The sequence below is a fragment of the Rhea pennata genome, chromosome 2, assembly GCF_028389875.1.
Source record: "Rhea pennata isolate bPtePen1 chromosome 2, bPtePen1.pri, whole genome shotgun sequence".
NCBI lineage: Eukaryota > Metazoa > Chordata > Aves > Rheiformes > Rheidae > Rhea > Rhea pennata.
Window position 1 is genome coordinate 147,260,040 of NC_084664.1, and position 13,343 is coordinate 147,273,382.

The following is a 13,343-nucleotide window of genomic DNA, read 5'->3' on the forward strand; positions in this document are numbered from 1 at the left end:
TAAGAGTATTTAAAAGGTGAAAAGCCTGCTGGGATACTGTTGGAGGAGTGTGAAAAGGCAAAAGGAGGCAAACTGCAAGCGGTCTTGTCCATACTGAGCAGCATCTCTTGAGTGAACTGTGGAATCAGAGCTAGCTGGTTCATTTCCCAAATGAGCTTACGAGTAAACTAATATTTCTGCACTTCTGCAACATTTTTGTAGGACCTTGAGAAACTGTTATATAACAATATAAAGCACTGGAACTGACAATATAAAGCACTGGAACAGGTTGCCCAGAGAAGTTGTGGAGTCTCCTTCTCTGGAGATCTTCAAGGTCTGCCTGGATACAAACCCTGTCTAACATCCTCTAGGTGACCCTGCTTGAGCAGGGAGGTTGGACTAGATGATCTCCAGAGGTCCCTTCCAACCTTATTGATTCTATGATTCTATGACAATATAGTTATAGTTAACCATTTCTCACCATTAGATAGAATAACTCTGTCTGTGAACGGACTTGCTAGTACTATTTGTTTTAATATCATCAGCAAAATATTCTTGGATCAAACTATAATGAATCCATTTTGTCCTACCCAAACACTTCCTGAGCACAGAACAAGTCATGAGCTTCCTGGCAGCTTGCCTTCTGACACTGTAATACAAATATTCACTTCCTGTTTCCCTTCTAAATAGCAACAGTAGGCTATGCAGCCTTTCAATAAGAGATGTTGGGGATAACACCACCTGAAACATCAGGTATTAATAATGTAAAAGGTGCTTTAATTATTCAGGAAAGTAGCATTCCAAATAGTTGCCAGACTTGAAGATGTTTCTTATCTCGCACAGGAAAAACACTATTTTCATCATGGTTTTGACATGAGGTTTTTCATGAGACGCTATGACAAAGTATGTAGTAAAGATTAAAACCAAGTATTAATTGCATATTGGAACATCAGCATCAAAGGAAACACATTAATTTTATTTGCAAATAACTGTTTCTTACATATGAATGTAAAATAATAATAAATCCTATGGATTAATTTCATGGAGCAATTTAGACATCAGCTTGGAATTTAGGTATCTTTATGTAATATTGCAACTGCCAGAACCATCTTGCAGCTGACACAATCTCTGTAAATAAAGTTATCCCGGTCTAAGTATAACTACGTGCAAAAACATCTGGGTTCTTGCTCCACTGAGTTTATCAGAATGTAGCTCACACTTGGCCCAGTCACGCATCTAAAAGCGAGTGTCACTCATGCATTTGACTTGCAGAATTAAATCCAAAACCGACATCTCTGAGCAAAAGACAGACAAGTACATGAAAGCATGTGTCTCATTAAACACAATAGACAAAAGATTACAGTTATCCCCGTAGATGTTCACCCTCTTAGTCGTCCTCACCATTCTGCCTCATTGTTATTAGACTGCAAGTAAACAAAGTCATTGAAATGGGATATATGAGAGATGGAGTGAAGAAGAGGGAAACAGAAGAGCTTGCCTTCACAAACTGGAACTTTTCCAGTCCAAGTGCCGTCAGATCTACAAGCTCTGTGCTCTGATCCTCCTGCCAGAAAGAAGCCTGGCTGACAAGTATAAATCAATGTATAGCCAAGTGAGGGTAGATCCATTCCTGCAACATTAGCATGAGTTGGTGTTTCTGGTTGTTTACAGCTGTGAGCTAAAAGGAAAACATGAATTATTCTTTAGTCAAAATGGTGAAAATATTTCTGAAGGAATAACGTATACACATTTTGACAAGTATAATTAAGTTAGAAACATCAGTAAAAATAACATATACATGTTCTTTCTTAATTCATATTAAAATGCATTATATATATTCTATGAACTGTTGTTACATGCCCTTGAAAACAGACCTTTCCTCTGCAAGAGATCAAGAATCAGTTTAAATGCATTCTTGCTTGATCAAAATCGTGTCTGCATATGTGAAGGCAAATATCACGACATTTTATAAATTATAACATCTATGTAGTATTGCATAACAATAAATAAGTATCACTTTCAGAGTAAGTAAATAAGGTCACTTAGGGAAATACTATGAAAGCCAAGAAGAAATTTATTTATTAGGTGAGGCCAGCTTAAAATATCAGATGTAGAAATTAATTAGCAATCCTAATTTCAAGAAAACCGTCTCATATCTTTAACAACCACCAACATCTCAGAGTCTTGTGTTATCTCAAAAACAGTATACCACCAGGAACAGAGATGACCTTTCAGTACTGGACTACTGATTTGATATTTGCTTAAGGGAAACACTAGCACCAACTGAATCACTAAGGCTGTTTTCTTCTCTGGATTTACTCATCATACACTGAAGTGATACTATAATGTTTCTCTTGTAAGCTGAGACTATTTCCCTAGGCAGAATAGCTCCTGGCTAGCTGAAGAACTAGAATGGTTAACTGATATCTTTGGTAAATTAGCACTATTTACTGAAGTGTAAAATATCTAAGCACTGTAAAGCTGTCTGCTGTGCCCCAGTAAGAAGGTTCTCTCCAGTTCATATCCACTTGTTTTCTCTTTTCTTTAAAATGTTCTGACAAACTAGTTCAAACTCTCTTCTACAACTAATAATAATTTTATATTCCAGTACACATTATGGTCGAACAGGGCTTTCCTACATGTCCTGTTCTCAACACATCTTCCTGACTCTTTGCACCTTCTTAACCAGAAGAATCTTCCCTGCTGGAAACTGTTACCATTTTCAGCATCTCTTTAACCAGCTGAAGAAGTCTCTTCAGCTGGGATTCAGTTCCCTTCAGCAGGAACGAGATTTAGTATTAATGAATACCCATGATAGTCTCATGATTTCAATTCTTTTCAGTTCTACAGGCTACTGTAGGAAAAAAACAAAAGCAGAATTCTTTTAATCATTATATATCATTTCATATTTCCAGCTGCTGTAAGCTAGTAATGTATATTAACTTTGTTATATTCCTGTTGTTATAAAGTTAACTTAAATAGCCTCATTATAAACTGATTAATAATTCTAGGATTAGCAGAAATACTTACTCATGCTATCAATTACTTACGTATACATTCTGGCTGAATTCCACTCCATGTAAGATCAGGAAGACAAGTTCTCGTTGTTGATCCATGAAGAAGGTGTCCTTTTTTACACTGAAACTGAACAACATTTCCTACCTGTTGAAATAGACAGCACATTAATATCAGCATGAGAAAATATCAGTTTTAATTTTTTCAAATTCAACAGCAAGCTTCTACACATAATGCAGTCTGGATAAATTGGGAGGCCCATTCTGTTGAAAGTAAATTAGTTTCATAGAGCCTGTTCAATACGAAATACAATTTTGCTTCAGACACATTTAAATTACTCTTCCCCCACAGAAAGCCTCTGTGGAAGAGAATCAAATACTTGTCTCCTGTGATCTCTCCAATGTGCTGCTTTGGGCCTGGAGCAGTCAAGGTGCTGCGGGTCTGGAGCCAAGACTGCCATGGGGCGCTAGCTCAGGACTGGTCAGTCCAGCAGGGAAACCACCAAGGAGGCGGTCAGGCAGCCTGGAAGCAACCTAGGGAAGCTGCATAACCTCAGTGGGTAATAGATCCTGCTGGACCTTTGCTGGACTGCAGCCACTTTTGTGGAATGTTTACACAAACCAACAAATTATAATGAGAAACCTTTCATTAGAACACACAAAACGGTCAACAATGCTATTTCATGCTTCAGAAACTATAATGCTGCTATAATATTTTCATTTTTTTACATGACATGAAATAAAAAAAAGACTATTCAGAAAACACACATACTAAACAGAACACAAGTACACTAAAATTTACAATAGGAATTCATTGTGATTTGTTTGTAATTATTATTCTTATAATGAGTATGTGTCATAAAAAAAGAGAATGGAATTCTTCAGTCAGTAACTGTTTCTGTAGAACTGTAACATGGAATAACTTGTTCAGCATGTCCAGTCACTGTGAAATTGATGAAAGTGCAAATAATTCTCAGTTTCCATCAAATTCAGGGAAATTAGATTACAAGTGTATCATTCAGGGAGTAGTTTGTTACATGCTGTGAGTGGTTAACTCAAGTATCAAGGTGCACAGATCTCATCCACCACTCTGTAGTGAGCTGTATTAATGTATTTATTTATCAATCAATGTTGAAAAGAGAAGCTAAAGAACCTGAACTGTATGTAGCAGCATCTTTATGATTCTGTATTGGTTTTGAATTTTTGATTAAATGTAGAAGGCTTGATTCAAAATGATGCCTGAAGGTAAAATGCAGGCTTTTTCACAATATCTTAATCCCGGGAAAGAGTGTTTCACTGCTACAAGCAGTCATTTGAACCTTTATAGTACTACTCCATTTCAACTCAAGCCTCTGATCAGAATGGAATTTAATAATAACCCATGAACTGCAGACAGTAGCTCATCAACACTGTATGTGATTTAAAATTCATCTCTTTCTTTTTCCTCTTCACAGTGCTCATTGGACTACGTAATTACTTTTAAAAAGATTTTGAAGAAAGTACACTAAACTACTCTCAAGATGAAGCATATAGTGGGAAAACACTAACAGTTATAAAAGTTGCATCAAATTGAAATAGAAGTCCTCTTTTTTTCTGGAAAAGTTTTTTTTCTTTTTTTTTTCTTTTTCTTTCTTTTTTTTTTTTTTGAAACAGTAACCACCAATATATTGCTTTACAACCACTACTAGTCTTATGAAGGTTCAGTAATCTCTCCATAGTAAATCAATCTCCATTCAAAACTACACGAAGAACACCTGCTTATTTAATCTTTAGCTGTCCAGGCACACCATACTTTGACATTGTCTTTGGCCCCATCACCCTTGTACACTTGCTCTTGTTAAAACGCCCCGTCTCAGCATGACTGTTAACCATAATTGCTTAATATATTTAACATGCTTTAAAATTTAATATACTATTCATTCAAAAAGGACTTACCTTCCTGAATATAAAGTATTTAGAAAAAAAGTAGCTTAATATTTTTGTAGTGTGGAGTAGCTGGACCTCATCAAAAAAATCAATAAAAATTAGAAAGAAAGTTATTTGAGTACTCATACTCAGATATTTAACTCTAAACTGTAATAGACTCAAACTCTGCCAATAACAACTCAAGGAAAAGCTATTCTGTGGCTTTTAACAATAAGTGAGGAACTGTGACTCAGTAGTTATGTGCTTATTTTTAAAATAATTCTTCTTTTAAGAGTTTAACAGTTCTCAGGATATGATTATCTTTCATATATTAGCTCAATGCTATCTAAATATGGTCAATATTTAAATTATCAGATAACAGCAATCTTAATTTTTGCTACTTCTGGGGTTAATTATTTAGGACGTTCTTATGAGCATATTATTCAAAAAAAATTCATTGGATAGAATCTTTTTGGAAGAATAAAAGGTCAGTGGATCACAAACACATACCTAAAATGTGTTCAGTGTATTCAGTAAAATTCAGTATATAGTAATTCTTCTTATCAAGGATGATATGATCAGGAAGTTCATACTTTGAGAGTTGAAAAAGCTGAAAAATCACAGCCCTAAAGTTTTAGGCCTACCAGATTCAATGGACAACAGCTAAAAAGAGAAGAGCCACATTCTTCTGCTTTTTCCCGTGACTTTTTTCTTTTTTTCTTTTTTTTTTTTTTTTAATCTTCCCTAACTGCCTCCTCATGACTTTGGATTAGTTTTTCAGGAGCAGACACATCAAGGAAAAACTGCTCACCTGAAGAGCAGGAATAAGGAACACACAGAATTTTTTCCACTGTCTGCTCATCTTCACTGCAGCCCTGTCATTCATCAAGGTTTACGCAATCTGCCAACCTGATAGCTTTAGTGCATATACATTAAATCAGTTTTTAAGTTCGGTATCACAAGTACATCAATCGGATATTTTAGCAACTTGTGCCATTTTGTATGTGGAAAATTTGTGTTGATAGCCTTCCCACTTTCTATAAAAAAAAGTGTTGGTATTAAAAAATAAAGCCATCTTTTTTTTTTTTTTTTTTTTTTTTTTTCTATCCAAAAGAGCAACTAACAATGAAATCACTTTCATTAGATCCTCTTCTCATTTCAAACACACAAGGAAAACATCTGTAAAAGTGAATGTCAACACCATCCATGTTAGGGAAACATAACCTTTATATGTAGTCCCAAAAGCAACAGAAAAAATAAAATAGCTGTCCAAGTATTGAAGATGATTTTAGAAATACTCCCATGATATTCAGGATTATGTTAAAGATAAATATAGAAAAGAAGGAGGCTGCCTGCTCATGAAAAAGAGGAGCAGTAATATAGTAATATAAGTAATATAGTTTCCCAGTGTAATTACCTCAAGGAAAGTCCACTTTGCAATACTGTTATGCCAGAAACACCAGGTGGCACTATAATACAGTCTTGCATATTAAAAAAATAAACAATTTCTCAATCTTGAGAAGATGTTCTGTATCGTTCAAACTTTTTGTTATTCAGCTTGCATAAAAGACTTGGTGTGAAGGTTTGGGAAAACACCTGAAATGTCTTTATTCACCATGGCTTGAGACTTTAGGAAGAACTACTCCATGTCACAGTTATTTGCGTTCAATTCTGAAAAAAGATTTCCTTATGCACAGTTTGATATTCCTGTTTGGTAGTAGCTTTTTTCATAGTATCAGTTGTGGTGTGGATATTCAAAAATTCAATTTTTCCTTTTGTTAAGAACCAGAGACCAGATATTTGCTATTCCTCAATACAGAAGAAATAACAGTTAGAGAAGAAAGGCAAAAATAACAACCTGTAACCATTTACTAAGAATAGCATAATCCTCTCTCTCTCTCATACATATAGATATGTATTTTACACATACACACACAGAGAGAGAGAATGCATAATAATACCATATATTTATACTTATTATTTGATTTATATTTCTTCTTACATTTCAATTTTCTTGGTCTTCAATTTATCAAAGAGCACCAGGACACTGCAATGAGCTTCACCAACCCCAGCAATTCACATCAAAAGAATGAGAGGCTACGGGAATGTCAATTCTTTCTCTTCACGAAATTTTAGCAACATATTTTAAGTGGATGAAAATACAATTCCTGAATTTTTTGCTGTATCTGTAATCCTGTAGCCCAGAAACACAATATTGCCATTACTAGTTACAGGACAGTGCTTTTGCAAGACCCCAGGGCTGATGCTTGTCAGGATTCCTTTGTGTGAACTTGTCCGGCCCTGCCTGAAGCTTTGGTTTTGGTTGGTTTAGCTGTAACATCAAATTTCTTCTGAAGAGGTGGCTCTGGCTAATTTTACAACCACAATGTTATATACATAGTAATAACAAGTTCCTATTTCATGTAGAACAAAATATTGTGACTAAAATCATGATGTAGTATAAAGAAATACAGGTCTGGTATGATATAGCAAAACCCTTGAGAAAAGAGGACAGTGGATACTGTGAGGAGGACACAAGCACGAGGTGAAGAGAGATGGGGCACACACTCAAGACTGGAGAACCTGTGGCTCTAAACTGTATTTCTTCAACTGACTTGGGGCAGATGTGGAGCTGGACAAAATCAGGTTTAGATGTAACACAAAAAAAAAAAAAAAAAAAAAAAAAAGTAACTAACCTACATGGAATGCACCATATACAGTAAATTTTGATGCAAGGTTGAGCTGCAGACCAGTAACAGAAGAGCAAGGTGTAGAAGCATATTAGAAAATGTGAAAATAGCTCCAGGTAAATCAAGGAGAATGAGGAAAAAAAAATAGGAACAAAAAGTCAAAATCACGTGCCTCCCAGTGAAAAACTCCAACTACTGATGCTGTAACATGCACCACCAACACTAGACTGATGTCAGTGCCCTCAAGATCCAGAGAAGTGGAAGGAACCAGAAAAAAGGTTAGAAATGCGGTTAGACACCAGGAAGTTTGTCTATAAGAATTTTAATTGAAAAATTATTGAGATATTTTTCTCCACGTAGGTATTAATTTATTTATTTTCTTCCTCTCCCTTTTCCATAATAATTACATTTGAACTAATCAGGATTCTTGGATTAGACTGTTAAGACTTCAACAACACTACAAGTTCTTGGCTTTATGAGGTGTGTTCCCTTTTTGCACATAACACATGGGCAAAAGCATTTGAGAATATTGAAGCCTAGCCCTAACTTCTACAGCCAGAGAGAGAGTTTCTAGAAGACTGGATAGCTTTGGTAATTAAGAATTAAGTATAAGAGCTCAGAAGAGGATTTTTGACACTGCTTTGATAACCGAATGAGCAATGAGTTTTAGTTATAGCTAAGTGCCTATCCTGGTTACCTAGGACAGTACATGAAAGAGTTGCGTTCTTTGTGCAGTTATTCTTTCTGGTGTACATATATTTGCATGATAAAAGATACAACATAACTCTCATCCTTTTTGGATATTATGTAGTGTCTGGTAGGGGTAAAGTTATATTTTCATCAAAGAAGTTAATGATGCCAACTATGCTAGTGAAGACAGCTATACATCTGTATCACAACACTTCTGTTAATTTTATCCCACAATTCTGTAAACACTATGGCTTTTATAGGCATCACATTCACAGAAGAACTTTTACAGGGTTGCTGTGTATCTTCAGATAACATTTCATATGGCATTTCATACGATAGAACCCAGGAGCTAATACAAGACTAATGCTGTTGTAATGTGGACTTTTTCCTTTATAAACTCATATTATTCCTTGGCGCTCTTCCAGATTTAATGTAAGGGAACATTGCTGATTTTCTAAAAAAAAAAATTGCAAAAACACTAATGCTAAAAGTGTCTGACATATATGACTGTTTATAACACTTAAGCATAAGCGATAATAATAGAAGACACTACTGAGCTGAAGTAACAGTTTAGAAATATTTAGAACAATTTCCTATATTACTAGCAATATATTTGAAGATATATTCCTTTCCAAGAACAAATTTATTTTCCAGATTATTGATGAAATGGATAGTCACTGAGTCCTAAAGATAGTTTGACTCTGTAATAGATCTTCACACCACACTGCTAAGATAGATCTGTCAAATCAAAAATAATCAGACGAAGAGTAAACATCCTAGAAGCAGAGCAGTCATACCAAGTGATGTCACACACTAGGTCTGGTATCCAAGCAGTATTAAAATTGTAATAAAACATTTGTGTGTGCAAATGTCCACCAAAAATACAAGAGTGTTTAACAGGTGAAGCACTGCTAAACTGAGGTGAGGTGACATGTGCACTTTTTGTTAGCACAGGATACAGGAGGCCAAGTTTTAATACTCCCTTCTCTTGGTCAGGTCTGGAAACATGTCAAACACACCTGAACTTTCAAGTCAATCAATAAGACAGGAAAATAGATAATGAGGAGGTAAAACAAAAACAGTGCTGTGGAAATTTGCAACTCGGCATTTGTATTGTGAAGGGTAGATATAGTCAGCAACATAGCCAGGAGAAGAAAAAATAATCAGTTATCAAAAAAAAAAAAAAAAAAAAAGCACAAAAAAAACAGGACTCCACATAGGAAGGCTGAATTCTACTGTCACTCTAGATCCTTATTTTGTGATATAGAGATATAAATTAAAAACTTAGCAATAGAGTATTTAGTCACTTCACTGCTGTTATTTTTTTTTAAGCAAATTCCCACATGAGGAGAAAAAAAAAAATCTAGTTTAGAATCAGAAAGCACCTCATATATTCAATAGTAACAACTCTGTATCATTTGTAAACTCCAAGCCATTTTGATTAATTCTGCTTAGGCTCTGTTCATCTGTTTTTTAAAAAAAGATATAGAATTTAAGGAATCTATCAGCCAAAGAACCAAAAGCCTACTATCTTTTGTATTTTGGTATAAATTCAAATTATTCTTTGACTTTCTGCTATGGATGAAAGAAAAATCATCATATTATTATCCCATTCATACAGGAAGTCAACTATAACATAATATGAATTCAGCTATAAGTTTGCTGTTTAAATGAGTCATATTGTTATTATACATAGTTATACAATATTTATTTCCAGAAACTATAGATGGTAACTTGTTTAGAATGGATCATTTTAACTATTTTTTTTATACCCAATAAGGAGCTAAACTCAGCTTCATCTGTGAGAATGATATTCCTACCCTGTCCTATATAAACTAAGCAATTATATTTACAGTGACAGAAACTGTCATGCAAACATTTAGTTTCTATACAGAACCAACTCATTACACGAGAGCTTGAGGATAGGCAAAGGACATACAGCTTATACAGTTTACAAAAGAACTGTTGTTGAATTAAATTGGCAGATTTGCCCCATTAATCTGCAAGGCACCAGCCTTATAACTGTGGGATCAAGGGTGTAAATTCTGCCAGCAGCTACACTTGTTTTAGAAATTACTTATCAGCTGACTGTTATTGTTATTTTGCCTGTTATTGTTATTTTGCCTGTTATTTTAGCAGTCCCATGCTTCGTGTGAGTGATGCTTTCATTCACAACCACAACTACCTCTCAAATGAAAGAGGTCACATTGCTTCTTCAGTGTAAGAAGCACTCATTAATATGCTAGAGAAATTCTGACAATAAAATTGCAGGAGACAGTCATTGCAGTGATTCATTCCTTACACAGTTGAACAAGGAGTTGCTCTCTAGCGTAATATTGTATTATACCCAGAGGAAGCTAGCCCAAGGATTGTCCCTGAATATTCTGTCTTGGTATTGAAAAGCCCTGCACTATATTCCCTGAAGAAAACTGAGTCAAATATGTTATCACTTCTCTATGACTCTGACCTAGCAGAATCCAAAATCCCAAATATTGATAAAACTCTCACTAAGCAGGAGATAAAGGACACCAAAAAAAAAAAAAAAAAAAAAAAAAATCATCTTTGCCATGATCCTTTTCAGAGTGTTTCACCATAACCACGCTATAAACAATGTCTGTGCTGTATCTTTGCTCAAAATTTCAAATCAGACTTTTCTTGCATTTTTGGCAACCTGCACTCTTTATTTAAATCCTGCTACTAGGCAGGTACGAGCTCACTCTTCTGCCTCTTCATCTTCACATGACTGGAGCTTCTAGCCCTAACAATAAACACAGACATAGCAGGATCAAAATAGTTTTTTGACTCTTTCTTAGCTGTTATGGAACCAAACACACATCACACAGCAATCATAAGAATGATCAACCTAATTCTGTTCTCCTTCACACTTGATTTACACGGATACAAATTTACTAATTTAATGGAACTATTCCTGATGTAAAGCAGTAGGCATGAAAGAAGAATCTGGTTTGTCTGTACCAGACTTATTTCTTAGCAAGTTCTCACATCTGCACATCATTTGCTCAGTAAAAGTCACACTGAGAAAAAAGTCCCACTGAAGTGACTGTCTTGTGTAATTAGAAATTCAGTAGCTTTTTCAGTTTCACATTTTGATTTCAATGCCATAAAACTAAAGGTTTCTCATTAGATTATGAAAAAGGTTTTTTTATGCTGAACCTCCTTTTTTAGCACTGCTATGTCAAAACAGCAAATTGTATGAACTAAAATATGTAACACATGAACACATGACCAAAGCGGTACTGGAGCATCTCTCATATGAAGAAAGGCTGAGAGGGCTGGGACTGTTCAGCCCAGAGGAGAGAAGGCTCGGGGGCTATTCTGTCAACCTGTATAAATATCTGATAGGGAAGGAGTAAAGAAGAGGGAGTCAAGACTTCTCAGTGGTGCCCAGTGTAAGGACAAGAGGCAATAGGCACAAATGGAAGCACAGGAAATGCCACTTAAACATAAGAGTAAGGGGTTTTTTTTGTTTTTTTTTTTGTTTGTTTGTTTGTTTGTTTTTTACTGTGAGTGTGGTCAGACACTGCAACATGTTGCCCAGAGAGGCTGTGGAGGCCTCCATCCTCAGAAATATTCAAATCCCAAATGGACACAGTCCTGAGCAACTCTGCTCAAGGTGACCTGGGGGGCTAGATCAGATAATCTATAGGTGCCTTCCAACTTTAGTGATTATACACACATGTGAAAAAGATTACCACAAAAGACAGAAGTTCTCTCAGGAAAAAAAAAAGAATTCTGTTGGTTTTTAGAGTAGGTGTACGAAGCATTTTGGCACACAGCAAGCAGTCTTTTAAGGTGAAAAACCATACTTGACAAATAGCATGGAGCACACATTGGTGTTGAGATACTGAACGTCTTCAAAGTGAAACCAAGCAGACCTTGATCACCAGGGTTTCATGAAGTGCAAAGCACTGCTAACAAAGTAACAAGGTCAGTGTAATCTGGCAACTAGGAATAAGGAAAGACAGTACCAAACAATTAACTCTTTTCAAAGCACAAACAGTTTCTGGACCTCTAATTAAGAGTTTCTAACTCTGAGGTATTATAAAGACTTTAATAGACAAAGTAATTATTAAGTATATAGACGCATGCATGCACACACACACCCACACATATATACACACACACACGTATATAATATACACTACCTGATAGCCAAATGTGTTGTTCTGTGATCCATGCCGTGGGACTCCTGGATTTTCACATGCTGTGCGAGTAGGTTCTTAAAAAATTACAATAAATGAAAAAAAATACAATATTTTGGTTAAAACTCATATGTTACAGAATTATTTATTTAACAACATGCAATAAACTGAGGAAACAAAAATAAGGTGCTTTGATTTCTAGAAAGTATAGAATAGCACCAGAATAATTCAAAATAGCTGAAAACTTTTTGACTGAGAAGGAGGAGGACAATAAGAATTAAAGAAATTTCAGTATTATGGATGTCACCCTACCTATACATCGAGGAGAAGAACCGCTCCACGTGCCGTCTGCTTGGCAAATCCTAGTGTTGGAGCCAACCAAAATAAAAGGAGGACTGCAGCTGAAGGAGACTTCTGATTGATAGATGAAGCTCTTGCCTTCTCTTTTCCCTTGAGCAGGCACTCCAGGGTCACCACAAAACTTTGCTATGAGGAAAAAAAAAAAAAGTGATAGAAAAGGCATTTGTCATTTATTAAAATATAAAAGACTTATGTGAACTCAGTTGAGTATTTTGTCTAAATTTCACCTTTCTTTTTTAAAAAAAGAAAAAACACACAAGCGTTTGATAGCAATTCCATTAGAGACTAGAGACCTCACCTTTAGTCTGCTTCAACGTGCAGTAGTTTTGTTACCTGTTCAAAATGCCTAAGTAGTAGGATTGGTCCATAGCTTAAAGTTGACTCTCCAGGTATGCAGAAGTTGTTTGCTTTAGCACAAAATATCTACATTTCACCACTGTCCCTACTCCTCAGACAATATCAATCTGTAAACCTTCCTGTACAGAGCAATTAGAGAGAGTAACAAACCTTTACCCTTCGTCTCCTTCCCCTCTCCTGCTTTC

At 35.5% G+C, this 13,343-nt stretch overlaps 1 protein-coding gene across 3 annotated transcripts in view; it reads right to left on the reverse strand.

The window, feature by feature from the left end:
* CSMD3 (CUB and Sushi multiple domains 3) overlaps positions 1-13,343 on the reverse strand; it is a 683,676-nt gene that overhangs the window by 13,477 nt on the left and 656,856 nt on the right. For all 3 annotated transcript variants that reach the window (XM_062568389.1, XM_062568388.1, XM_062568387.1), the window contains 4 exons: positions 12,754-12,927; positions 12,445-12,518; positions 3,030-3,141; positions 1,478-1,657 (listed from right to left, as the gene is read on the reverse strand). In XM_062568389.1, coding sequence (XP_062424373.1) covers positions 1,478-1,657; positions 3,030-3,141; positions 12,445-12,518; positions 12,754-12,927 — 540 coding nt within the window. The remainder of the gene's footprint in view (positions 1-1,477; positions 1,658-3,029; positions 3,142-12,444; positions 12,519-12,753; positions 12,928-13,343) is intronic.